The following is a 26,740-nucleotide window of genomic DNA, read 5'->3' as shown; positions in this document are numbered from 1 at the left end:
GGGGTGGGGTCTGAGCTCACACACTGCTCTGGCACCGTATGCAAGGGTGGAGGTTTTGAACAAGGAAAGCAGGGATGAGGAGTCGAATGGTTCTGGAACTCCCAGTCCCCCTCTTGGCTTCCCCTTCTTACCTAACTCTTCCCAGACTCCCATACCTGGCTGCCCAAAGGCCCAAGGAAGGGTGAATCTCATTGATGGTGACCTCCCCCTCCCCCTGCAATGCCCAGCCTGTCATAGGATTCATGAATCAGATGAGTGTAGTTAAAATTTTTTTTTAGTCCAACTCCTCCCCCACCTCTTCCCGCAAGTTTGTAGTGAGGGCAGGGAATCCCAGTCCTCTCTGTGGATAATAACAGATGAAATCGATTACATGCATTTTGAAACGTGTCCTCAGGAATTCTCTTCTGCTCCATTCATTTTCTCTCTTTAAAAATATACCATTGTGGGGAAAAAAAAAAAAAGCACCCCTCCATGGAAATGAGACCAAAATAGCTCATATAATGAAGTGCTGGGGCCAGAGATTTAAACCCAAACAAGCAGAGCAATTTCACGTGAAAGAGTGAAAATCCAGCTCGGCCGCCCGCTGAGCCCTGGCAGAGCAGGAACCGGAGCAGCAGGAAGCCTCTCAAGCAGGCGGTGTCACAAAACCCAGGGGCAGAGTCCGCCTGGAGAATGCAGTTGCCGGAGATGGAAGTAATCCACACTGAGAGCCCTCCGGCCTCTATGGGGCACGTCGCTGCTAAGGGAGTAAAACACTGCCTCATCCCCTGCTCCATGTACTGGTTTTCAGTCGGTAATGAGCCTGGAGCCACCGGAGGCATGAGCAGGAGCTGCGTGCGTGGGCAGCCTCTCTGCTCCGGGCTCCCTAAGCGGAGCCTGCAGCCCCAGCTGAGCGGCGGGCGGGGGTGGGGGTGGGGAGGGGGTGGGGGTGGGGACTGCTGTCCCTGCCCCACCAAGATGCACCTTCCCTTGGGAGACTCCGGGGACGTCTGTCACCCACGTGACCAGCGAGTTTCCATGAAAAGCATGGAGCGGCGCTGGCCTGTGGCTAGGGATGTGGCCCCTCTTCCCTCTTGCCGTCCACTGATGGGCCCGAGCGTGAGTTACACATTGTTACCAAATCAGTGCCGATGACGAGCCCTGGCTGCACCAGCGTTGTTAGCTCTCTGCCTGATGCTCAGCAAGACGGCGGCCACGCTCCCCGGACACGTGTGCTGCTGCTCTCTTCTGCTCCCACTGGCACTGCAGCCACAATGGTTGTGAGCGAGAGTCTCTCTGTACTTTGACTATGCAGTTAAGGCCCATATCCTATCCCTGCCCCAGCCCCGGTACATCAAGAGTCTACATCTGAGGTGCGGATGTTTAAGACAATGCAGTTTTCTTCTAAACCTTTATTTCTCACGCTCTTTTCTTCCTTTTCCCAAAATCCTTGCATCAAATTTCATTTAGGCAACATCAACAGTCATTTCACCTCTCCCAAAGCCAGGTCCAATGTTACAAGCCTGATCCTCGCGACTCGCTTTGACTATACTAGTGGGCTTGATAAGATCTGGAACTACAAACTACTTGTCTACGTAACTGATGACAACTTGCTCTCCGGCAGGAAGAGAGCTGGGGCTCTTGTTGAAACAGGCACAGTGACAGTGAGTATTAGTGTCATTGCTCACCCAACCACGATTATCACCACAACCCCCAAGGTAAGGGCTTTGGGAGCTGGACTTCCTAGATTGACATCAGTGGAGCTCCTTGACCTAGAAGAAATGTGGGGTAGACTGAAAAGAGTTGAAGTGCTAGGATGTTGCCAGGAACGCCAACCATGGGCTGGATTGCAGTAGTCACTGGGTGGTAGAAAAAGATCTGAGTGAGACCTTGGGCTTACTGGAACCATTAACTTTTCCTAAGCTGGTAAAGAAGCATGTGCATTTATGCACAGACTCGGATAGATCAGGTATTGACCATCCAGGGTACTTGTGGCACAGGAGCCAATATTCATGGACGTGTTGTGGCCTTCACAAGCCCTTCTCTGCTTGCTCTTAAGAGCCACTGCAAGTCCACATCCATGAAAGCAGCTAGATGCTCTTCTCTACGGCTTTCAAAGGGTCACTATTTGCCAATCTGTACTCCCCACCTCCACTCCAAAAAATCCACTTATTCAACCTGCAAATAGTGATTTAATACCTATAACATGCCAAGCACTTTGGTGAATAAGCCAAAAATGGTCTCTGCTCTCCGAGCTTACAGTCAGTGGTTCTCGAAGTGTGGTCCCCAGACCAGCAGCAGCAGCATCACCTGGAAACTTGTTAGAAAAGCAAATTCTTAAGCCCACCCAGGAACATTAAAGTTACACCTCACCCGACCACAATCATCGCTACAACTTCCAGGGAAGGATATTGAAACCTGCCGTCCCCACCACATCCCTGGACCTGCTGGATCAGAAACGCTGGGGGTCGGGCCCAGCCATCTGTGTTTTTCATAAGCCTTCCAGGTGATTCTGATTGCCCTGAAGTTTGAGAGCCTCTGAGCTAGAGGGGGAGACGGATTACAAACAGGTATGCAAATTAATAAACTAACTACAGATTGCCATAAACAGTAGGAAGAAAATAAACAGGTGCCACAATAGAATCAGTGTGATGAAGGAAGGAGTATTGCCCCTGGCTTCTTGGATGACCTGGCTTATATTGGTGCAGACTCTTTTGTCCTCTTTCCTCCTGATCCTCGAAAAGTTGCGTTCTTGGTCGGCAGCCCCATACTTGGAATATGCCAGAGGAAAAGGAATCAGAACCTCAGAAAGCCACCTATGACAGGTGGTCAAATTCTGCTTCACAGAGTCTTACCAAGAGCTGCTTAATATCCCTTTCCTGTGGGCTGAAGTCAATTTTACCCCAATGAATGTAGGCATTAGATGACCTTAAGGGCTTTCAGTTGCGGTAGGAGTCAGTAGGTGCCCCGAGTAAGGAACTGCCACCTTTCTGGGACTTACAATACAACCCAGCTGTGACATCTCCAACCCGGAAATCTCCGTAACTTGTTTGTTATCTGTCTGTCTCTCTGGGAAGCAAATGCTGAAGTTGAGGTCTCACTGTGATAACAGCCCGCTCAGCTGGCAGTGCAGCTGGTAGTGAGTGAATACTGAGAAGCCTACAAAGTGTTAAAAAATAACAACAACATTCATGGCCTCCCAGGGAGAGACAATGGCTATATCAGTCCCTGGGTTATGCCATGATTTGGCAGGAAAAAAAGTCAATGGAATTTTTAGCTTTGGAGAAGGGGAAGAAAGAGAATGAAATTAGGCCTAGAGTTGCTCTCCAGTTCCCTACCTTTCCTGGGTTTTGGTCTAATGGGTATCTGGCAAGACTATAAACCAGGGGATGGGTGGAAGCAGAGAGGAGGATGAACGCATAGATGTCCGATGTTTAGAGCAAGAACAGAGAGTGGAACGAACACTCAGCCGCACAGCGTGGGAGGGTGCTGATGTCAAAGGCACGACCAGCCTCCACTCACCTTCCCCCTTCTCTCATTCAAGCCCAGGATCATCTACCAGATCCTGAGGAAGAATGTGTATTCCCCATCAGCGTGGTACGTGCCTTTCGTCATCACTTTGGGCTCCATGTTGCTTCTGGGTCTCCTGGTGTCCCTGATTGTCCTGTTGGCCAAAGCCGTCCACAGACACTGTGCCTGCAAGACTGGGAAGCACAAGAAACCTCTGTAAGTTGCCAAGGGGCTGGGTCCTTCCCTCATTTCCTTCAGGAGGACACTGCTTCTGGTGATGTCGGGAGAAGGAAAGGTAGACAGTTAGGATTTCTCCACAGGGTAGAGAGGGTCCCTGGGGTGAAGGAAGGAAACGGAGCTATGGGGAAGGCATCCCGGCTCTCCTTGTCCTGGTGGACCCCCTTCATCACCTGCTGGGCCAGGAAACTGTTCCTTAGCTTTTCCCTGGCACCTGCCCTGTCCCTGATGCATTCTCAATGAAACTGGGGCTTCAGCCTCTTGGTGACCTTGTCCTGAATAAAAGCTTCAGAAATAAGGCCGGTCGTGAGTTGTAGTGGAATATGCCATGTTGTTCTTTGTGCAATATTTAAAGGATGGGATGGAATCAGAGGAAGCACAAAAAACTAATAAGGGAATTAAGCTTTTGGCTCCAGTGACTCAGTTGGGCTTTGATGTGACCACATAATCATTGTTCTTTGCGCGTGGCCCTCTCAAGGGCTGTAAATGCAGGCCTGCTTCCTCTCCCTGGGATCCTTGCCTGCTCACTAATATGCCTCTTCCAGTGACACTCTGCAGGGTGTCTTTTACCAGCTAAAGGGAGGTGCTAGGGTGAAGTGGAGAAAGCACCGAATTGTTACAAGCTTCTCCAGAACCAGTTTCTTGATTCTATAGCTCTTAAAATGAGAACATGATAGGTTCTGAGCCTGAGCTTTGGAATCAGATAAGGCTGGGGTTCAAATCTTGGCTCTGCCATTTTCTGGGTATATGGCTTTGGGCAAGTGACAATCTCTGTGAATCTCAATTTCTTTATTTGAAAACCAAACAATTAAATGAGCAAATGCATAGGAACCACTTAGCACTGTTCCTGAAGTAGAGTAAGTGCTTAATACACTATTTTTTAAAAAATCTTGTTGCATGATTTTTCATGGCTAAGTCCCAGTGAGCTTAGGATTCTAGATTCTAAGTTTAGCTCTGTACACTCGAGTATCTTAGGGTATTGGAATCTGAATTTTGGAATTTCTCACTGGCAAAAAGAAGGGGTGATAAGACTCATGTGCCTTTTAAAGGTATTTTGAAGATTAACTAGTTCTGTCAAATAATTTTAAATCTATGGATGAAAGACTGTATGAAAGTATAAGGTATTAGCATAAAGATGTGCATTGCATTTTGCCATATTTATTGGGACATTCGTTGCTATTGGCAACCTTGACTTCAAGGTAAGAAATCCTTGAGCATCTGTTGAAATTAAAAAAAGGCATTTTTATTTGGACTCTACTCACAAATTGATTTGAGAAAAAAAAAATGGCTCCATAGGAGTGATGCTTAAGCTTGTAAGGATGGCGGTGCTCTGTAACGGGATTTAGGCAAAAGTTCTTAAAGGAAGTAATCCAACAGACACTGCAACTCACATGCAATTTATGGTTAAATGTGCACCATGAACCTAGTTGCTTTCATTTACATTTTAAAAACAGGGTTGACTTTGGAAAAAACTAGCTAGTAATTCAGACTCAGACCTGGCCTCTCTGGCAATATGTTGTACCATAAGGCAACCAATATTTGTCCAACAACAAAGAACAAAATTAGAGTCAGAATTATAAAAATCCAAGGTTATCATGGGAAGGGTCTTAAGGAGTCCAAGTGTCCAGCTTTTCACGTTACAGGGAGCCAGGGTTTAACTGCTAGTCATCAGACCTTCCTGGGGTGGGCCAAGCCTTCTGTTCAGATGGCTACTGGGGAGGAAAACCAGGCAGGAAGAATCGCTGGGCAGCCTGATTGGGGTGGTCATGCCCGCAGTGTTGTCAGAGAAAATAGATTCCCTGAAGTTTTATAAAGTGATAGTTTTCAAACTTATCAAACTCCCAGAACCTCCTTAGGCCCAACCCAGTAGTGATGGAGCAGGGCTGGGAGCCCAGTCTTCGTTTTAGTCCCCAGCCCTGGTCCCTCTTTCAATCGACCCCTGAATCCTGGGGAACACAGTTGACAACCGTTGCACATGTTGTCACATGTGTAGCAGTGCAGGATGCTCTCAGGTTAATTCTTGTCCATCCCTCTTCCCCCCACAGGGTGAAGAAAATAGGTATGTACGGTGCCAATTACCTTTGTTTGTTGCTGTTATTGTCTTTTGCATGCTCTGTTGTACTACGTAAAAGGGCTCCAACTCGGTGGAGAATCAGGGCACAGCTCTGTCTTGGTGGGTTTTCAGCCACATCGTCTGTGGATGGAATGAAACAGAGATCAGACGTAATGGAGGAAGGAGGGGGCAGGGCAGGGGGCAGGGGGCTGTAGGCCCACTCGGATCTTCCATTCGGTCCTGCCTGTTCCTTCCTGAGTCGCCTCCTATCAGCCAGACATCAGCACCTAAAGGTCTGTTCCCTACCAAGCAGGTCAGCAATGGGGAGTTCTGGGTGGGCTAAACACAGAATCTACTTGCTGCTGCACATGAGGGGGTGACCCATCCTGAGGACAGCTAATGCTCTGTATTAGACAGATGCCTCTTTTTTAAAGAATAAATGATACCTTATTCTCAGATTGTCATGGATTTGATCATTTTCACACGTAAGTTAGGTTAGGCTAGTTAGAAGTGGGGACTGGGTGCAGTCGGAAGGACTGGGAGAGCTGAGTGATTTCAGGGCGTTGGGGAACTGAGCAAGGTCCATCTGAGGAGATGTCACCACTGCCCCCAAAGCTGTGGCCTCAGGGAGACTCCAAGCTGCAGGGAGAGACAGGACAAAGAACTGGAAACTGTTTTTGAAAAATGATTGCTCTCATCCCTGCAGCCATAGGTGCGTGCCTCTGACGTGCGCAAGGGGCACCTCAGCAGGATTAGAAATTTGCCTGTAGGGGCTTCCTAGGTGGTGCAGTGGTTAAGAATCCGCCTGCCAATGCAGAGGTCACGGGTTCAATCCCAGCTCCAGGAAGATCCCACATGCCGAGGAGCAACTAAGCCCGTGTGCCCAAAAAAAAAAAAAAATAAAGGGAAAAAAAAAAAAAAAAGAAATTTGCCTGTAGTGGTTATTGATCATACCGAATGACATAATTTTAATAAATGAGATTTTTCACAAACTACATCTCATCGTAGTTACTTTTTTAAAAGGGCATAAGGAATAGATGCAAAGAATCCTCACATGACAAACAAATGTAGCAACCCCATCTTTCCTATCTACCTATAAAGCCATTTAAAAGCTAATTGCCAGTAATAAAAATGACCTGGAGAAAGAATTTTTTAAAAAAATTTAATTGTGTACTGTGTGTGTGTGTGTTTCTGAGATGGAAGACTGTCAACAAACACGTCTAGGGACAGAAAATTCTTTGCTGTGCCTGCAATACTAAGCTCAAAGCCTGTTTAAGAGAGATCGCGCTGTGGGGGTAGAATTTTAAGGTCAATTTAGTGTCCAAGAAGCTTAACTTCTGTCTGTTCTCTTCCCTGCAGAAATGCAGAACACAAAGAGAGAGGTCGTGGTGGTAAGGATGGCTGGCCCCGAGGGAACCTGGTGGGGGGGCGGGGGGGGCGGTGGACCGCTGTCCTCCCCCCAGGCAGCCCTGCCACAGCCCCACAGGGGTGTTTATCATTCAGGGAGACGCTTGTATCTGGCCACTGGAACAGACTGCTGTGTGACGAGCTCCTGATAGAATTTGTTCCCTCCACTGAACCTGTCTGCTGACATATTTGCAGAAGAACTGGATTTCATAAATATTGAATAGTGGTGTTTATTATCTACACCAGTTCTCCAGGAGAGTGAGTTGCGGGAGAGGAGCTTAAAGACCAAAACTGGTGCTTCAGCCTTCAATGGGATTTATTTTTGCTTTGCTTTTCCACATCCTTGCGGGAAAAGTGATAGAAAAAGAGCACTGCGTGGGGCCGGGACTGGCTCTGCTCGCTTGGCCATACGACCTTGACCTCAGGGACTCCCTCAGCCTCTTTAAGCTTTAGATTCCTCATCTGTGGAATGGGAGTGAGAACACGTACCCTGAGATAACAGGTGGGGAAATATTGGGAAAACTGCACAGAGTCACACAAATGCCAAGGGTTACGGGACAGCTGAGGAGTTACCTCTTCATCTGACCTCCTTGTTTTTCTTTTACTGAATCTGATGCACCCACTGGGAAGTGACAGAATTTGAAGGTGACCCCCTCCCGGGTCTCCCCTAACCCCTGATACTAGGCCTTTGTTATGATCCAAGATCCATGAATTTGGAGAATGACATGAAGGACAAGGAGTAAGTGTTGCTTCAGGCCCGTCCCCTAAGTGCTTACAAGTACAGGTCTGTTGCAAACGGGAGGAAGGGGTGATCTCCTGTCTCCTAGGTCTTATTGTCTAAGGCAAGTACCCTTGGTGCTGCCACTCAGAGACTCAGAAATACATACAATTAAACCCATCGATTAAAAAAGTCAATCCCCACGACCGTTAAAAGTGCGGCTTCTGAGCTGATCAAAGGGATGAAAGCCGTACAACCCCCATCCCCGCCTTTTTCACAGAGGGGAGCTGTGGGCAAGGGAGTAGGTGATGGTTTATGCCATGAAGACAGAGATCAAAGGCCCGTTAAACTCCAAACACCGTCCCCATGAGCGTGCTGAAGAGCGCCATCACTGCAGGGCACCACGTGAGGGAAGGGGGTGTTTCTGCTGGGCAGAGGTCAGGTCCTGGGGGACGGCACAGACTACAGGGCGGGGGAAGGAAAAGGTGTAGGACACCCGGCTTAGGTAAGGCCGGCCAGGCCCAGATGCAGCGTTGCACTGGCCTAGGCTTGCTCGTCTGTGCCTGCCCCACACGTAACATCTGCCCTGCAGATCCTGCTTAGACGATGTCGATCTTGGCTGGGGTCGCGTGGCATTTCTGCTCTTCCTTCTGTGCAGCTTAGACGGCATTTACTCAGGACACTTTCCTACCCCCCAAGTCTGGATTAAACTTGCTCTTCCCAACCCCCTTCCCCCACACCCCCACAGCATCCTGTACTCCCCCGTCATAGTCTTTACCCCTATATACTGCAGCGCCTCCTTGTCAGTAGCTCCTGCTTGACTGCAAGCTTTGTGCGGGCGGTAACCCCCCTGTCTTGTCCACGGCTGTGTCCCCAGCATCTAGCACAGGGCTTATTGAATAAATAAATGTCAGGAAGACCCTGGATAAGGAACCTGGCTGTAAGGAAGAGTATCCTCGCCTGGGGGGAGGAGTGTAGGGCTGTGCTTGAAGCTGTCTCTTTCTTTCCCTTAGGAAACCATCCAGATGAACACAATCTTTGATGGCGAAGCCACAGACCCAGGTAATTAAGTGGCAGTGCCACCCATAAAGTTGTTCATATTCCAGGCTGTCAGCATCATGAAGGACCCTATCCAATGTCCTACTCTTCACTTAGTCTGACAGTCTGTTTGGTTGTGGTGCCTACGCAGTGCTGACCCTTCCAGGCTGCATTACAAATGTGAGATCCACTCGAAACAGAGCTGGCCTGCAGACGCTCAAGCACATGATCACGTGTGAGGCCTCAGAAGGTTTCCACCTAAAGGCTCCCACTCAAGGACCACACCTCTGTCTAAGCTCCCTTCCTGAATCACAAGCCTACTCAGAGGACTGCTGAATTCAATAACCCACTCTCTTTTCTGAGTCAACCCCCGCCTCCCCGCCACCCCATCCTTTCTGAATGCTTCTAACACCATCCTGTTGGTAACGAGAGATATGGAGAAATGGCAAGCTTGGCTCCTTTTTTCCTTCATCGGGGCCAAGAATTCCTTCTTGGTCGGCAAGATGAACATAAGGTAAAGCTGGCCTCCAGAGCTCTCATCACCCCCGTGAAATCAGCTCCAAATTTAGCTCCTTTACACACATCCCTTCGCTTACAAAGGCTCAATTATAGACGTGAATAAAGGGAAGGAAACCAAATTCGGGAGGCAAGTGTGTTGGCTTCCTGCCACCCTCACATGCGAGCGGCTCAGCTCCGTCCTCCTCGGAAGGAGGATGGCTCCTCTCCAGGAGAGGCTGCTGCTGCTGCTGGAATTAAATTTCCCTCTATTATTAGGTACTTGTTACCATAATGTGCCCACATTAGCATAAGTGCTGGTGGGATCCTCTGCTGAGAGGCCACTCATGCGGTAGGGAAAAGGCAGGAGCAGGGCCACGCCGGAAACTAGATCTTCTGGGGCAAAAGCCAGGGAGGATCGAGGCTGTTCTGTGTCTGTGTGTTTGAGAGAAGGAAAAAGGAAGAAACGAGCCAACTGGACTAATATGAACAAACATCAATTAGCGTCTGCTGCCTCCAACACAATAAAAATGGCTCCCTTGCATCATCTCAGCGGGGGCCAGATTTGCGTGTCTGTGTCTGCAAATCTCTGCTAACATAACACAAATAAAAATCAAAGTCTTTTCCTCCTTACTTGGTGAATTCCTGTTTATATCAGGGATTCAGGGGGCTCTTTTTAAACAAACAAATCAGAATGTAATGGGTAACCCCACGAGAAACTGAACCTAATTTACCTGAAGCTCACATTGAGTTCAAGACTTATGTGGCCTCCAATCTTACCATTGAGACGACCTTGAGACTCTCCTAAACCTTTCTTTCCAGGGAAGGTGAGATTTGCTCCCTGTGTGGTCAGAGCCACATAGCTTAGCTCGTGGAAAGGACAGGCTGGTGAAGATTGTTTGTGTTCTTCACACGCCTGCTTTCCATCTTTCTGGCTGCTTCGTCTTTCCCTGGGGGTGAGAAGAGAGCAGAGTGGAGATGGGGAAGCAGAAAAGCATTTGGATTCCTTTGTTTATATATTGTGTATTCTTTTCCCCTAGTTACTGGGGCAATATACGAATTCAACACAAAAACTGGAGCCAGAAAGTGGAAAGATCCCTTAACCCAAATGCCAAAATGGAAAGAGTCCAGCCCTCAGGGAGCTGCTCCAAGAAGACCTGTCACCGGGGAAGGGACTGGGCCACCAAGGAGCACCCACAAGGAAGGAGATGGGCTGAGTGGCAAAGTACAGGCCAAGGATGCAGGTCCAGGGTCCAGGATCCAGAACGGCAAGCCGAGCACCCCAAAGAACAGAAACCCAGCCCTCACGAGCGGGGCGTCCCCCAAACCGCACCCAGAAAAGTGAACGGTGTCTGGTTGCCACGCCCCACAGCACAGCACAGGGAGGGAACCTGACTTGCTACCTCACCCTACATTCCTCGAGGGCAGGGTGGGGGGCGGAGGGCTGAAAATGTGGGGGATCCAGGGTCCCAGATGGAATGTTTGACAAACGTTAAAATAAACGGAAAGGGGTTGATTGCAGAGTTGCCTTTTGCTGAGATGGCCCAGGAGAAATTTCGCTCAGACATCCGTGCCTCTGATCAGCTGGACTATTAACTGGTGGATGTGGACTCGTGTTTCTCCTTCACACTGACCTCTAGGAAGCTCTGTTCCGTTCACCCCTAGGAAGTGCACGAGACCTCCTGCCTAAATTCCAAGGACTACCCTCCCATCTGGTTTCGCCTTATTTTCCTACCTTTATTTTAGCATCACCCAGATTTCTTCACTTACACAGTTCAACACCATACACCATTGTAAGTCACCTCTAATCTTTTTCAAAAGACGCAGAGCAGTGGGAAAAAAAAGGATGAATAAATAATGAGTTGTTCATCTGGGAAGAAGAAAACACATTAGATGCCTTTAATTCTTTTTCATTAAGGTAAAACTGATAATGCAATAAAACACACAGATCGAAGGCATTCAGCTCAATACTATGTAGCCTCTTCCCTGAGGCAACCACTATTGGGGTCTTTATCATCATGGATTACTTTTCCCTTTTTGGGATTTCCTAAAAATGGCATTACATGGAACGCACTGTTTTGTGTCTGGCTCCTTTTGCTCAGCGCCGTGTCTGTGACATTCATCCTGTCGTACTGTAGACCAGTTGTCCAGGGCTCTTCACTGTGTATCTTATCCCGCGGCGGGAATCCACCACATGTCATTTATCCATTTCACACGTGGGTGGCTGCTCCAAATTTTTGACTCTTATAAGGTACAGCACTGTGAACTTCCTTGTACGTGTCTTTTCGTAGCATAAACATGAGTTTCTTCTGAGCCCATTCCGAGGAGTGGAATTGCAAGAGCAATTGCTGGAACCTACTGAGAATTCTGAAGTTGGTGTCTCCAATTTATGCTTCCACCAGCAACGATGGAGAGCTCTGACTGCTTTACTCCCTTGGCAACACTTGGTGTTGTCAGTCCTTTTCATTTTAGCCATCCTGGTGAAAATGCCTTTTGAACTAAAGTCACTGTTTTTTCTCAAAGCTAAAAAAAACACCGACCCTACAACCTACCTGCCCAGCTCCTTCCCTACCTCCTGTGATTGGGGCGGGGGTGGGGGACCACAGGACTCAGAGTGGAGGCACTACAGGAAGCTCTAGCCACTCACACAGCTGGGACTTTCACCTGCGGGCGCAAGACGTGAACTGAAAATAAACCTCAGTGCTATGGAACAGCACATGGAAATGTTCAGTGTGTGCCTGGGGGAGGCCGAGCAATCTTCACCTTCGCTCCATGTTCTGCTCCCCAGCTGCTGTGGCCCTAGTCCAGTAACCACAAGAAGGGATCAGACGAGAGTCCACTGGAGCAACACCCCAGCTGGGGAGCCAGATGAGAACTCCAGGCCCAGGATGGCCTGGAGGGGGCAGGCAGGATCCATCCTGCAAATGCAGAACTTCGGAGGGAGCAGCTGCCCGTTTAGTCTGTGCCTGTGCGTCGTGGTCGATGTGACTTCTCAAGAAAAAGAAACATTTAAAACTGCCCTGTCCTGGCCTAGAGCAGGCGCAATTTATTAATAAGGGTTGGTTGCCGGGGGACTCCCTTAAATAGGTTTACATTTTGCAAAGAAGGCAGAGCTGCTCATTTGTGGAGGTTAAAGTGGGTGAAGTGGCTGATTACCCATTTAAGACTCGGCAAGTCTGTGGAGCCCCGAGTAAAAGGCTTTTCTCAGAAGCTCTCATCCTTGATGCAAGTAAAATGAGGCTCCGAGAAGGCTGAAGGGGGTGCCTGATAACTGTTTACAAGCCCATTAAGGATGATTAAAAGGAAGGCGATGAGCAGCTGTTCGCCCTTCTCTGGTGATGACAGGGCAGGAGAGGATCGTGCTTCTTGGCCAGAAGAAGAGATTTAAGTTAGGCATAGGGAGAGACTTCCTGAAGGCTGGGGTCTGTTTGAAGAGTTGGTTCTTTCCCTGGTGATGGGCAGGAATAGCTAATTGTCTTGCAAGCCCCGAGATGTGAACCCCAAAGAACCTAAGACATAGGTTAGGAGTGGTACCAGGAAGCTTCTGCCAAGGGAAACTGCCTTTTTGCATATTTGACTATTTGATTAGGGGAAATCAGAAGTCTCAGGTCCAGGGCTGAAGCCATTTGGTGTCTAACACTTATGAGGTTTGAAAAGTAAATTATCTGAATAAAATCAAGCCAGGGACCATTGGGGACCTTGTAAAAATTTTCTCACATTTCTCTCCCAAGGCCTTAATCATGTATGAATTTATTGTAGCTAATGTTGACTTGCCTGATTCTGAGTCATTAAAAATTAAAGCAAAGATGTTCAGGGATCTGGCCACGGAGGAATCCATTCCGCTGAGGGATGTGGAACCCCGTGGTGAACTCTGAAGTCTGAGCTTTCCCCTCTGCTCAGCAGGAAGCAGAGTCTGCAGCACTGTCTGCCTATGGCAAAAGCATGTGTGGCCCACGAGTGGGAACTGGGCAATGATGCTTTCACTCTTTAGAGCCATCCCTCAAGTCTGTGGATCTATCGTTTGCCTTTTTCTGTAATGTGTTTTGTGATGGCTGAGAAAATTAAAGCAACCAGATGAGTAAATCTAGAAAATGATGCTGTTGAAACTCGGTGTTTCTCATTTCAAACTTAATGTGTGTTTATACTTCCCATTCATTCAGTGACTATTTACGGAGCAACTACTGTGTGCCAGGTGCTGACTCATTCGTAAACACAGCAGCCCCAGGACCTGCCCTTGAGGCGCTTACATTCTGTCTGCTGCGGCTGAAGGCAGCCTGCTGATACGTGTCCCCAAAGCCTCTATTTCCAGTTCCATTCTTCCCATTTATTTCTTGGTTCCTTGAGCATCCTATCTGAAAGATAAATTAACCCAAGCCTGGAATCTCCTATCTGGAAGAACAGCTATTTCAGAACTACTTAAATATTTTTAAAAAACTTAACGGGGAGCCTTTATCAGAAAATAATAATGGGACTTCCCTGGTGGTGCAATGGTTAAGAATCCGCCTGCCAATGCAGGGGACACAGGTTCGATCCCTGGTCCGGGAAGATCCCACATGCCACGGAGCAACAAAGCCCGTGCACCACAACTACTGAGCCTGAGCTCTAGAGCCTGTGAGCCACAATCACTGAGCCCACATGCTGCAACTACTGCAACACTTAGAGCCCGTGCTCCACAAAAGAAGCCACCACAGTGAGCAGCCCACGCACCACAACAAAGAGTAGCCCCCACTCTGCACAATTAAAGCCCACACGCAGCAATGATGACCCAATACAGCCAGATAACTTAATTTAAAAAATAAAAAAAATAAAATAATTTAGATGCCCAAGTACAGGCCCCAGGCTTGGGTTATCGGACCAGCATACTGCGTATAACCTCCGGATGGCAGCTCTGAGCCGGGTGCGACTTCCTTGTGCGGAGGATGGAAGTATCCTGAGGCCAGCAAGACCTTCGATCTGGAGCCCAGGGAAAAGGTCAGACATAGGATGGGATGGGGAATTGGGGGGAGACTCAGATCACCGAGACCCTACTATGTGTCGCCTGTATTGGGAGTGAGATGTGGCTCCTGCTCTAAAGAATCACCCGACTGCGATGACAACCAGCTCCTCCCACCCCTCCAGGCACGGCATGAGAAGTAAGTGAGTTTCTTGGGTAGTGGATGTGGGAGAAAGCAGATGGGGGCCACAGCAGTCTCTAAACGTGTGAGGGAAGACCCGGACGCTGAAGGGCTCTTAAAGCTAGCGATGCGCCCAAAGTGAAAGAGGAGAGAAACGTCGAGCAAAGGCTAAAGCACGCAGAATCCTGGTTGCCAATCAGTCTTCAGTAAATGCTTGGCCTGTGTCACCTGGAGTGAATAACCACAGCCCATACAGAGCCTCCCAGGGGGGCAGCAAGCACTCTCCAGACATGTGTAGACTGGATTGAATTAAGCAAGCTGGCCGCTGGTTTCCTACCCAAGTCATGTAGCGAAGTCACAACTTTTCCAACTAGACCTACACAAACGTTACGAAGATCAACGACAAACAGTCAGCAAGTGCCAGCTAGGTCCCAGGCACTGTTCGAGGCTCTGGGGACATAGCAGCAAATAAAACAATGCTCTTAGTGTGTACATCCTAGTGAGGAACGAGAGACGGAATACACAGACAATAGCCGGGTCATATATAAAAATAGAACTTGCACCCACGACCTGCAGCAACCTGCCCAGGAAACCAACCCCCTTATCTACAATAAACAGCCCGGGAAGCCAGCCTGCCATAAGTCAGCCGTGCAGGAAGCCGAATGGCTGTTTCTAGTAACAATCCAGGAAGCTCAACAATAACTGCTGTAACAATCAGCCCCAAATGGCCAGGGCTTGGTTAATAGCAGGGAGCGTCCCTCCTTTTTATCCCCACTTCTGACTTGGGACCAGCCCGATGAAACTAAATGCACACCAGAGGATGCACCCCCCCCAGTGAGCCCACCTACAGCTGCCCCAGCCCGACAGCCTCCAATCAGCACACCCCTGAGCCTGCCCTTTGTTCCACTACAAAGCTTTCCCACGCTTCTGCCCGCCTTTGAGTCTCTGCCAAAACGGGAGTGATGGTGGCTGACTCGCTTGCTATGGTAAGATACGAATAAATATGCTTTGCTTTTCTCATATGGCTGGTCTTTGTTTATTTCCACAGGAATGATAAACATATGTATATATATGTGTATATATATTATATGTATGTATATCTCATACGTATGCCATATATCATAGGTACACGTAAGTCTTATATGTACGTATATGATACATTAATGGTGGTAAATGCTACTGAGAACAATGAACAGGACCAGGGTTATGGAGGGTGGGGATGGCCTCTTTAAATAGGGTGATCAAGGAAGGCTCTGTGATAAGGTGAGAGTCAAGCAGTGGAAGTAGGGAAAGAGCCATGCAGGTAACTGGGAAGAGCCTCCAGGCAGAGAGTGCAAAGGCAAGGTCACGTTGAGGATTAGCTGGAGAAACAGTGATGGACGTAAGGACCAGAGGAGATGCCCTCACACAGGTGTGTGTGGGGAAGTAGTGTGTATTTGGGAGTGGAGGTGGGGATGTGTCGTCTGCGGGTCGTGTATGGTGAGGCAGTGGAAGCTGGTCTGCTCATCTTGTAGGGCTTTGTAAATCATCGCAAAGACTGGCTTTTACTCTGAGTGTGATGAGGAGACATTGCAGGGTTTGGGGAGCAACATATTTTCTGTTTTAAAAGCATCTCTCTGAGTACTGATTTGAAAACAGACTTCAGGGAGGCAGGGAGCAGGGGGTGGAAGTGGAGAGAACAGTGAGGTGGCTATTGGATTAATCTAGGTATGAGGTGGCAGTGGCTTGCTGCAGGGTGGTGGGCACATGGAAACCTTGCAGGACCTTTTGGAAGGAGTGTCTCAGCTGCGAAAGAAGCCCTGAGTTCTCCTGGGCCTATTCCCATGTTAGATAAAGGTGCCCCAGCAGGGTCTAGCCACTCCTTCAGTGGAAGCTTCCAGATACAGCTATTTTACAGAACACCAAACAGTGCTTCCTGAATGCAACTGCCCCCTGCCTAGTCAGTGGACTCTGTTGCTGTTGCTATCTGGGATGGTGATGTGTGCAGGTGTGCGTGTGTGCGTGTGTGTGTGTGTGTGTGTGTGTTGGGAGAGAGAAGCCCTCAGTGTTTCTGCCACGTTGAACTGAATCCTGTCAAGATTTCAAACAGGCTTCACGGAAGCAGAGCAAACAGGCCTGGACAGTGTTTTCTCGGTCTGGACTCTGCCCTGCTGCGGAAAAGGTCGCAGGTACTTCATTCATCTGTGCCGTGCATTAGATTAGCTCTCAGTCTGAAAAAGTACAGTTCCGATTAAAAGTTTTTTACCAGGAGACCTGAGCTGTATGGAAAAATTGTGGCCTGTGACTTCCAAGAGGGTCTAAGTTCTTAGGAAACCTGTCTGTTTAGAGGGAAACAGGGAGGCGAGTGTGTCCTGGAAAACTGGAGACTTATGATCAGATTTCTGCAGACAGTCACTACTTAAAATGATATCCCCTATGGTTCCCATGAGTATGAACCATAATTATCAGTCCTGCTTTTGGGTCTGGAGAACACGATCCTTGCAAGTCTTAAGGCCAAAGCAAAGCCTGCTTAGCAGCTTCACACTCTTCCTGGGCAGTGCCTGTCGGGTGAGGCTGGCCCAGGGCTTGGACGAGGGCATCCTACTGCCCACGTGGAGCCCCAGCGTACTCAGAAGCCCTGTGATTCCCACGGTGTTCAGAACAATCTGCAGCTGCTGTAGTCCTGTCAGAACCAGGAGCAACTGAGGGAGGGAAGCTGGTTAAGCTGATTTATAGGTGAGGCTCACAAGAGCTCCACTCCCTGCACTGCCCGTCTCATTTGTTCGTCCACAATCAGAACACCCTCCAGCTGGTACACTGTGGTCTTTTTTTTTTTTTTGGTAACCATTTTATTGGTATTGTGATTTAATTTACATACCACTAAATTCAGTGGTTTTCAAGTATATTCACAGAGCTGTGCAACCATCACCACTCTAACACTTTTATCACCACCCCAATAAGCCCGATATGCATTAGCAGTCATTCCCCATTCCCAAGCCCTAGCACCCACTAATCTATTGTCTGTCTCCGCGGATATTTTGTATAAATAGAATCATATCATATTTGTCCTTTTGTATCTGGCTTATTTCAGTAGGCATATTTTCAAGGATTATCTATGTTGTAGCAGATACCAGTACTTCGTTCCTTTTTATGGCTGAATAGCATTCTGTTGCATGAGTATACCACATTTTATTTATCTACTCGTCGGTTGATGGATATTTGAGTTATTTCCACCTTTTGGCTATTATGAATAATGTACAATAAATTTTAGTGTACAAGTTCTTGTGTGGACACATGTAATTTCTCTTTGGTATATACCTAGGAGTGGAATTGCTGGGTCATGTGATATTTCTATATTTATGTTTTTGAGAAACTGTAACACTGTTTTTCAAAGCGGCAGCACCATTTTACATTCTCACCAGCAATTCACGAGTCTTTCACAAACTTTTAAAACAGACAAGAGGTCCCCTCAGCCCAGGTTGCGGTGGTGGCAGTCCTTCCCAGGCCTGTCAGGGTCTGGCACGAAGAGGCTGCCTGTGGTCTGGAGTCTGGTCGACCTCACTGAGCTTCCTCTGCATCTGAGTGGTCTGCAGAGAAGTCTCTACAAACCTCAGGATTGCAACTGTGTGCCTAACATGTGCTGGGCACACTAGCTACACAATCTCCAAATCCTCACAGCCCTCTTTTGAGGATGGTCCAGTTAGCTGCATTTTACAGATGAGAAAGCTGAGGGGTGGAGAGATAAGGGAACTTGCCCAGAGATCACAGAGAGCCATCCGGGGACTGTCTCCTCAGAGCCTATGCCGAAGGGCTCAGTTAAGGCCTTTGATTTGTGTTCTGGGGGAGCTTTCAGGGAAGAGACAGAGGATGACTGAACCCTCAGACTGATCCTCTGACTGCATATCTCTTCCCATGAGAAAGCGCAAGGCTTCTCATGGCTGCGGAAATCAAACCCTCACACGTGCAGCATCAATACCAGCTTCTGGACCAGCAGACATGCTCTGAGAGCATCCACTGCTGCCTGGCTTGCGCTAGGATCTGAAATAGCCACTGGCCTCCCACAGCCCTGCAAGCCCAGCGCATGTGGCTTTGGGCCGTGTGAAAGGCACAATCTATTCTTTTCTTGGTTCTGCACACGTTCCCTACCTGTCTGCTGCTCAACAGAAGCAGTCTCGTCTTGTCTACGAGTATTCAAGTGCCTTCCAAAGACATTAAATCAAGACCTGGGTCACTCAGTAACAGCCCCCTCCTCCCCAAGGGAAAGAGGTTGTAGTTACATATGTTGGCTAGCAGGGGCTCTTTTTGCCATTTGGCTTCCTCTGAGTGGTCCAGAAACCCCTCCAATAAACTGGTCCTCCTCCCTTCCACCTTCCCCCAAGCTTTTCAGGGTGTGTTGCCACAGGCCCTGTAGAGACAGCCGCCGGGCACCCACGGTCAGGATTCCTCCTTGTGGCCACCCACAAAAACCCACAGCAGCAATGTGGTTTCTGGAAACTAGGAGGGCTGTACCAAATCCTCTGGAGGAGGGAGTGAGTGGCCGACTCCACCCACGAGTAGCCTTTTCCCGGAAGACCCCAGGGCATCTATTGGAGCATTTTGCCAAGCAAGCTATCGCTAGTGATGAAGACAGCTCCCAGCTGGGCTCAGAACAACTCTGTCACTGTTGACTTAAGTACAGAGGGTGAGAATCAGCTGCGGGGCTTGGCATCTCTGAATAAATACCCCCAGATTTTGTTCCCTTAACACACCATCTTGCCACACGTTCCAGAAAATGAGCGTCCCAAATTCCACGCCTTTGTTTGGTCGCGTGTGTGCCGATGTGCCTATGTAAGTGTCCGTTTAATAATAATTAAAATCACTCTGCATTTATAGAATGCTTGCACTGTGCACGATCTTGTGGGGTCCTTAGTATTTATAATTTTATTTAATATAATGCCTCTGGAGGTACTCTCTAATTTACCTATGAAGAGCTGAGGATCAGATAAGGTGCTTTACCTCCCAAAGGTCTCACAGCTAGCAAGGGGCAATGGGAGGTGGGGTCTGAAAGCAGGTGTGGCTTCTAAGCCCCTTCATGCCAGGACCAGGGTCTGGAATGCCTGGTAAGCTTGCTTAGCCTCCCGTTGCTCCCACCACAACACTGCCTTACTCTTGGGGCTGCTTCAGAAGAAGGGGAAAGGCTGGGCGTGGAATCAGAAGGGGAAGGCAAAGACAGAATTGACAAGCTAGTTTATGCTGGAGCTGGTCTGGGTGCTTTGAAATGCACCAGGGCTTGGAGGCGTCTTCCAGGAAGGGGCCCTTCCCAGGGAGCAGCCAGGAGCCCATTCGTGTCACTGAGCATCGGGTGAGAAAGATAAAAAGGGAAGTGAAGAGGCAAAAAGGGAGGGAGGACAACAGGGCCGAGGCAAGCGATGAAGAGCAGAGAGAGAGGTGGCTGGTGGCCCGAAGACCCTTGCCCGGGAGCCCCCTGCCTGGGGAGCTGGTAGAGCAAGAACAGCCTTCATTCTCTCACGCAGGGCCAACAAAGGGCAGCTGAATCACAGGGTTTCTCAAGAAATAAAAATTCCTAGCACACCCCTGGGGCCTCGGGGAGAAAAACTGACAAAGTGTTGATTGAAAACAGACCTAGCTGAAGTGTGCCCGCAGCACGAGGCCACGCTCTTGCAGGTTCACAGCGACACCTAGCGCTCTCTGTGGGCACCTGCCGCCTCCGTGGAAACCTGAGGCCTGTGGTCTGCTGAAGAGTTATTTGGGATCTAGAGCAGAAATGTCCTCTTTTCCCTAGCTGTCAAAGCCCATATTTTGCTTTGTGGAATATGTCAGTATTCTGAGAGGAATTCCATACGTCCCCAGGGGCCGGGGGGGCCACCGGTCAAAGACTGGACTTCCTACTATAGCCAGTTATGTATATCCGACAGACTGCAGCGTCTAGATTTTCTGAAGTGGTCATTATTTCTTCTGGTTTTATTCTTTTCATTTATCAAATCTAACTAAATGTTTTTAATGGTAGTACCTTTAGAAGACTTTTACACAAATGAATTCACCAATCCCAGACATTTCTTTGTTAGATTACATGTTGGGAAAATATAATGACTATCCTTCTACATTAGGTCAAAGACCTCGGCTTCCATCATCACCCTGATCAATAAGGCTGCTTAAAAATGAAAACTATGCATCTCTTTCTGGATAATGGAACTTGAACGTTTTCATCCCCTTCTCTGCCTCCCCTTGCTCCATTTGAGTTTGGCTAATTTACTTGTCTGAAGGCTCCCTGGGGGCAGAGTATGTCCAGTGTTAGTACAATGCCTGGGACATGGTTAATGCTCAAAAACTCTCTCTTAATTGAATGACTTCAGTGCCTGATCAGGCACAGGAGGGAGGTCAGATAATGCAATCTCCTGGCAAGTGCTGCTGTAGGATTCCACACTCCGAGGGGAATTTATCAGGCCAGGAAGACTCTTGCCTGGCAATTTGGCTTCTTGTCAATGGCTGGGGATGGTCTGTGGTTAAATAGTAGCCCAGGGTAGCACTTGTCCAGCTCTGTAAAAAGGCCTATTAAATGTCGTGGGTCAGCATTCCTGCAAGGGCCCCATGAGGCCATGTTTTACAGGGACGGTCAAGAGACTCACCGAAGGCTTTCCTTTTGAAGAAGAAACCATGAGCTTCTGCAATCCAATCTTGCTGGAAAGATTACTACCCCCAAGTTAAAGTTTATCTAAATTACACTGACCAAATTACCTACGTTAACTGGGTTCCATTGGTTACAAAGATCAGAGACTCACAGATTTACTGGGAAGCTGCTTGTGGAAATAAAGAGCATTGGCCCCATTGCTTGATCTCTCCAGAACCTAGAAGATGCAGAAGACCTGACTGTTTGGAGTGTGGTATAGTGGATGGGGGGTCATCTTGGTGCCGGTCCAGCATCGTTTGAATAGCCTTTCTAAGTTAGGAAAACAGGCCATGTTAGGGTCATTACCTTACCAGGGTGGAGGTCGGAACTCAGTTTCCCAGACCAACTCTGCAGCTAGGACACAGACTTGAGACCTAGGCTCTGCCAGTTGGATGCAGCAACATGAAACTTGTACAGAAGAGTGAAAAGCAAGGAAGCAGCTGCTGTGTGGGATTGCATCTTGGTCACAGGGCCTGGGCCTGGCAGGGACTGTGGCGCCCCCAGAGGCAGCAGGGGCAGAGATACTCCCCGTAACAGGAGCCAAAGGCAGTGGGATCAAGCCTGTGACCAGACCAGTGGGGAGGGGATACGAGTATTGTGTATGGCTAAGGGGTCTCAAGCCCCCTTCTCTAACTCTGCCAGAGATTCTGCGAGCCACTAATATCCTCTCACACATTCTTCTTCTCTTTAAACAAAGTAGAGTGAGTTTTGTGGTTTGTAAATAAGAACCCTGATCGATAAACCCGCCATGAAATGACAGGTTTCATGGACACTGGAATCAGAAAGTCATTCAGCATTCAAGGCAGCTATAGGAGGTTCCTGTCAGGAGTTCAAGGATCAACACCTCAGAGAGGTTGTACTCAACTATTTTGTTTGGGCCTGAGGTGGTATGTTCAACATGCCTCCAATTACAACCGTTTTTCTATTGTTAATTTAAGCCCTATCTTCTCATGGTACTGACATCATGCCTTAGACCCAAAGCTGAGCACATGACCCAGGCCAGGCCAATCAGACCGCTGCTTTTCCCTAGCCTCAGTGACTGGCTCAGGGATGCATACATGTCCCAAGGTGGACCAATGAGAGCTATCCCTGGGACTTGTGCTGTACCCCTAGGGAATTACTCTTTATCTGCTGAGGCTGCTCAGCTGGGAGGAGGTTAGCGTGAAACATGACGCCAGTATTGGCCACCATGTCAAGTGTGGGAATTGCTGCCAACCAAAGAATAAAGCCAACTGGAGGAAAGCAAGAGATGGAGAGGTAATAATTCCTGATGATACTGCACATTTGGATCCAGGCAGGACTGAAGTCAGCTCCATCCTTAGATTTTTCAAGTATGCGACCCATCCAGTTCCTTCGTACATTAATTTGAGTTCAGTCTCTGTCACTTAAAACCAAAAGGGTCCTGACTAATACCATGGTGCATGTTCAAATACTAGAATTTTTGGCAAGGCTTCAAAGGGATTACATTATATCCCCACTTATCAGATCACTCACTTGATTACTCCTCAAGCCTGTGTTTTCATTTGAGGATAACTGTTATGGCCCCAACGGTGCTCTCTTCTGTACTCACAAGACCAAGTTTGCACACATCCTAGGAAACACGTGGTTCCTTTGCACATGCTGGTCATTACACTCTACCTCTCCCGTCCAACGTGCCCGTTTGGGATTCCCCCCTTCTACATGAAGCACTCCTCTCAACATTCTGTCTGAGGAACACTGTTGCAACCACACATATCCTCAGTTACAACAAAAGGCGCATCCTCCACCTTGCACACAATATGGTACCCACCTGTGAGGGGAGCTGCCAGCCCATGTGCACAGGCATTTGGGTTCAGAACCACCGGTCCTAAAGCTCCAGCAGCAGCATGACTCAGCGACCTCAATCTTCACGCCCCTCTTCTAAGGGTATCTTCATGATTCTTGTCCTGCTACCAGCTGGCTCATTTTCACTTTATTTCCAAAATCAATTCCCAAAGATAGAAAGATCTAATTTGAAAGATCTCATTTTTGGGCAGGGTTGGTTGAGCTGGACCACATCAGACAATACCAGTCAGTCTGTGCATGGAGGTCCAGGGCAAGGTATCCGCCTCTGTCCAACCACACGTGGCCAAAGGAGGGTGCAGGTCACGTGGTCAAAACACAGCAGAGTCTGGATGGGCAACAGCTTAGGGACACTTCTCTCCTTTGAGGCAATGACCAGGGCAGTTTTCTTAGCCAGGGATGGTGTGTTTGATAGCTTCCATGATCAACGTGTCTCGTGCCTTCTCCTCTCCTGTGAATAACAGAATAAAGTCATGATGATGATAGGGATGGGATGCTAATAATAATTATGAAGAACTGGCTTCAGGTTCAATACCTCTGTTCTTCCTGCATCACCCTTACTGGCTGTCTCTGAAAGTTGTCAGTTTTTATTTTCCTACAAGCCAAAGTGTTAACTGGGTTTACGTTCTTTGAGGGACTCTGAGGAGAGGGCATGGTTATAAACATCCCTTTTCCTTGACACAGAGCACCCAGCTGCCACCCTCACGGTGGGTCAAGTGCCTTTAGAGACGTGAACATTCTCCACTCCTTCCCCTAAGCCCCATAAGAGCCTGTTTCCCCTGTCACTGGGAGAGGGCTATGAATATCCACACGCTGGCATTCAGCTTGTTCCTAGTTTATTCTGTGGCATTGCGTCAACCCTCCAAGGCCAACTCCAGAACCTCCAGCTTGAAGCCAAAGTGCTTTCAGCATAACAAGTTCATACCTGGGAGGCCTGTCTCAGACCAGCCACACACGGGGAGGGTTGGAAGCTCTACCATTAATTTCACTGTGTGAATTGAAAGATACCAGGATGCCTCCCTTCTTAGTAAAATAACCATAACCACCAGGGTTGGCAGTGAGAAGAAATCTGGTGAGGAGGGTGGGCTGTACCAGAAGCCCCCACTTCAACTTGGAGTTTCCCCTGGCCTGGCACTGACCCTGGCTGGGCCGGGGTATTACACTGGGGATACACCCTCTCCCCCTGAACTGATTCCTTCAAGGTCTAGAATGCCATCAGTAAAGTCTAATTCCCTTTTGTATTTGAAGGCACCTAGAATCCTAAAGATATAACTTCTCAAACCTTAGTAGCTCATTTCCCCAAAGTTGTGGGACCTTTGTTTAGGTTTATGTATTTAATTCACCAACTGAGGACTCTTTTGACTTTAGCTGCCAGTGTCTCAAGACAAAAAATGGTCTCTAGTCTACATGGACACACCAAGGTGACCTGTTCCCATTCTGGAGGAGATGTGGTTTAGTGGTTAAGGGTGTGGACTCTGATATTAAATACACTTGGGGTCAAATGTCTGTGACCTTGAGTAAGTCATTTAGCATCTTTGTGCTCCGTTACCTGCTGTGTGAAATGGAGATGATGATGACAGTGTGCCCCCTGGTGAAGAGTGTGTGTTGAATGAGATCATGTACATGTAAACAGTAAACACCCACTATTTTTTTCCAGCTAGGTGGGATCTCCCGGGGAGCCATCAGAGCTTTTCCCTAGAAACCTGCTGGGGCTGCCTGTACTTTGGAGCCCTTCCAGGTGAAGGTGACAGAAACATCACAGAGGTCCCCCCCCCAGCTCTGTGCCTCCTGTCTCCCTGGGGGGCAATGTCACTAGTTTCAGAGAAGATGGCCAAGGCGACAGCCAACTTGGAACCTGCAGGTCTGGACTGGGGCCTCTCACTGGGTGGAAAGTGCGTTGAGCGCTGATGAGTGTCAGTGACCCACCACTCTTCAGCTGGGGGTTCCTTTCAGGCATATGGCTGAGATGTCACTGGGCCAGGCCTTCAGTGGAGGGGATGGGCATGGGGGAGGAGCCTCCGCCCCTGCCAGTCTCCTGGTCTGTGAAGGTCCTATGGCTCTGAGAAAGTGGCTCCACCGGACAGGCCCCTAAGTCCTGGCTCCGATAAACCTAATCCAGGCTCAGCTAGGCTTTTGTTAAATTGCGGATCTGAGGGGCTGGCAAATCCATTAAGAACAGTATCTGGGAGGATTCCTGGACCAAGCAGGGCTCGTAGACTCATCATCACTAGAAGGGCTGATGTGCCCAGTGCTTTTCAGTTTGCAGGGGCTTCTGTGCACCTTGTGCCAGTAGCAGAACAATTCTGTGGGTTGGGCAGAGTTTAGAGGAGAGAAAACTGCCCGTGGAGACTTAAATCTGCAAATAGCTTTGAGGTCAGCTGCTTCAACCCCTTTGCCATGAAGATAAGAGCAAAGTCCAGAGAGGGCTAGGTGACCGAGCTAATAGGAGCAGGGCCAGACCCACTGTCTGGAACCTCTGTCCCCCTCCCACACCAAGCTGAGGCCGGGGGAGGGGTGGGGGGGTGGGGGGGACCTTGCTTGGCTGGGAAGCCAGCAGCCCTGAAAGCCCAGGCCGAGATTTAGGCTGCTTTGTGCCTGAGCCTGGGACCTTGTCACTAGCACAGCTTCAGCAATCCTTGGCGGGGGAGAGGGGACAAAGCCAGCCTGGGTGACTGCTCCAGTTTGCAGCTGCCCTAAGGAGCCCGAGTCTTTGCAAGTCCCAGATTGGGAATGTCAGACCTCAGGCAAGAATTCTTCAACACCCCCAGGCTCAGGGAGCATTCCTTGGCCTGTCCTGCTTTTCCCAGAATCCCTTAAAGTGCTGGAACTTGAAAGATTGATCCCTGGTCTTAATCCATCAGAGCTGCTGAGCGCAGACTATTTTCCCAGCACTGAACTGGTAGCTGCCACTCGAGGTCAGGGGCTGTCCCCTCCTCACTGAAGGACCCTGGAGTCCTCAGCACAGAGAGGAATGGGGGGTGGGGGAGGGGGTGGGAGGAGGAAATTTTACGGAGGGGGCTGGGTGCCATTTTCACTTTCAATTCCCCCAGAGAGGCGGCCGCGGCACCCTCCTCCAGGGCACTGGAGGCTGCCCGAGCCTGTGGGTCTGTCTGGGTGGAGCGGGTGAGGTTGCCCATACAAGCATATTTCCTCAGAAACACATCTGCTCAACCGCATGAAAGACAGCAACTCTGCTGACTTATTTAACGTCCATTAAGTTCGTATTCAAATGAACAGGCAGGGAAGGAGGGGGGCGGGGTTACAGCAGCGCAGAGGCTGGGAGAGGCATTTAAAATGTATGAAGATCTGTGCACCAGATGTTTGTTTCACCTCAAGAAAATAAAATGACAGAACAACACAGAACAAAACATCGCAACGAAAAACCTCTGACTCTGAGAGGAGCAAGGGAAAGTCTACTCTGACTCCTGTCCTGCCTCCTCCGGGGCCACTCCAAGTTCACATGCAGAGGCTGGCACTGGTCCAGTCATAGGGTTTCAGCTCTTGGTGTGAGCGACACAGTTACAGCTGAGACTATTAGTGCACATGCAAGACTTTCCAAAATCTTAAACAACGCAGACCCTCTTTGCACAGGGAGGGTCTCAGACAGTTGGCTGGTGTCCAGGGGGATGTGCCAGAGGCAGACCTGAAGGCTAATGAGCTTGCTGCTGCCCCCAGAGCCCCAGGGCAAAGGGCAGGAGTGTTAGAATGAGCCCATGCGTGGC

At 48.9% G+C, this 26,740-nt stretch overlaps 1 protein-coding gene and 1 long non-coding RNA gene across 2 annotated transcripts in view; one reads left to right on the top strand and one right to left on the bottom strand.

The window, feature by feature from the left end:
- CDHR3 (cadherin related family member 3) overlaps window positions 1-10,782 on the top strand; it is a 60,835-nt gene extending 50,053 nt beyond the window's left edge. Inside the window, 6 exon segments of the mRNA XM_057733562.1 lie at window positions 1,450-1,697; window positions 3,524-3,705; window positions 4,019-4,032; window positions 7,139-7,170; window positions 8,918-8,966; window positions 10,478-10,782. Of these exon segments, the coding sequence (XP_057589545.1) occupies window positions 1,450-1,697; window positions 3,524-3,705; window positions 4,019-4,032; window positions 7,139-7,170; window positions 8,918-8,966; window positions 10,478-10,782 (830 nt within the window).
- LOC130852487 (uncharacterized) lies at window positions 3,507-23,449 on the bottom strand. Its single transcript, XR_009053364.1, has 3 exons — window positions 22,987-23,449; window positions 5,806-5,920; window positions 3,507-3,683 (listed from the first exon to the last, which is right to left on the bottom strand). It is a non-coding gene; the product is annotated as an uncharacterized LOC130852487 (long non-coding RNA).
- Window positions 23,450-26,740: the final 3,291 nt, after the last annotated feature.

The sequence above is a fragment of the Hippopotamus amphibius genome, chromosome 4 (assembly GCF_030028045.1).
Source record: "Hippopotamus amphibius kiboko isolate mHipAmp2 chromosome 4, mHipAmp2.hap2, whole genome shotgun sequence".
NCBI classification, from domain to species: Eukaryota; Metazoa; Chordata; class Mammalia; order Artiodactyla; family Hippopotamidae; genus Hippopotamus; species Hippopotamus amphibius.
Note: the sequence above shows the minus strand (reverse complement) of the source record. Positions and strands in the feature narration are given on the sequence as shown.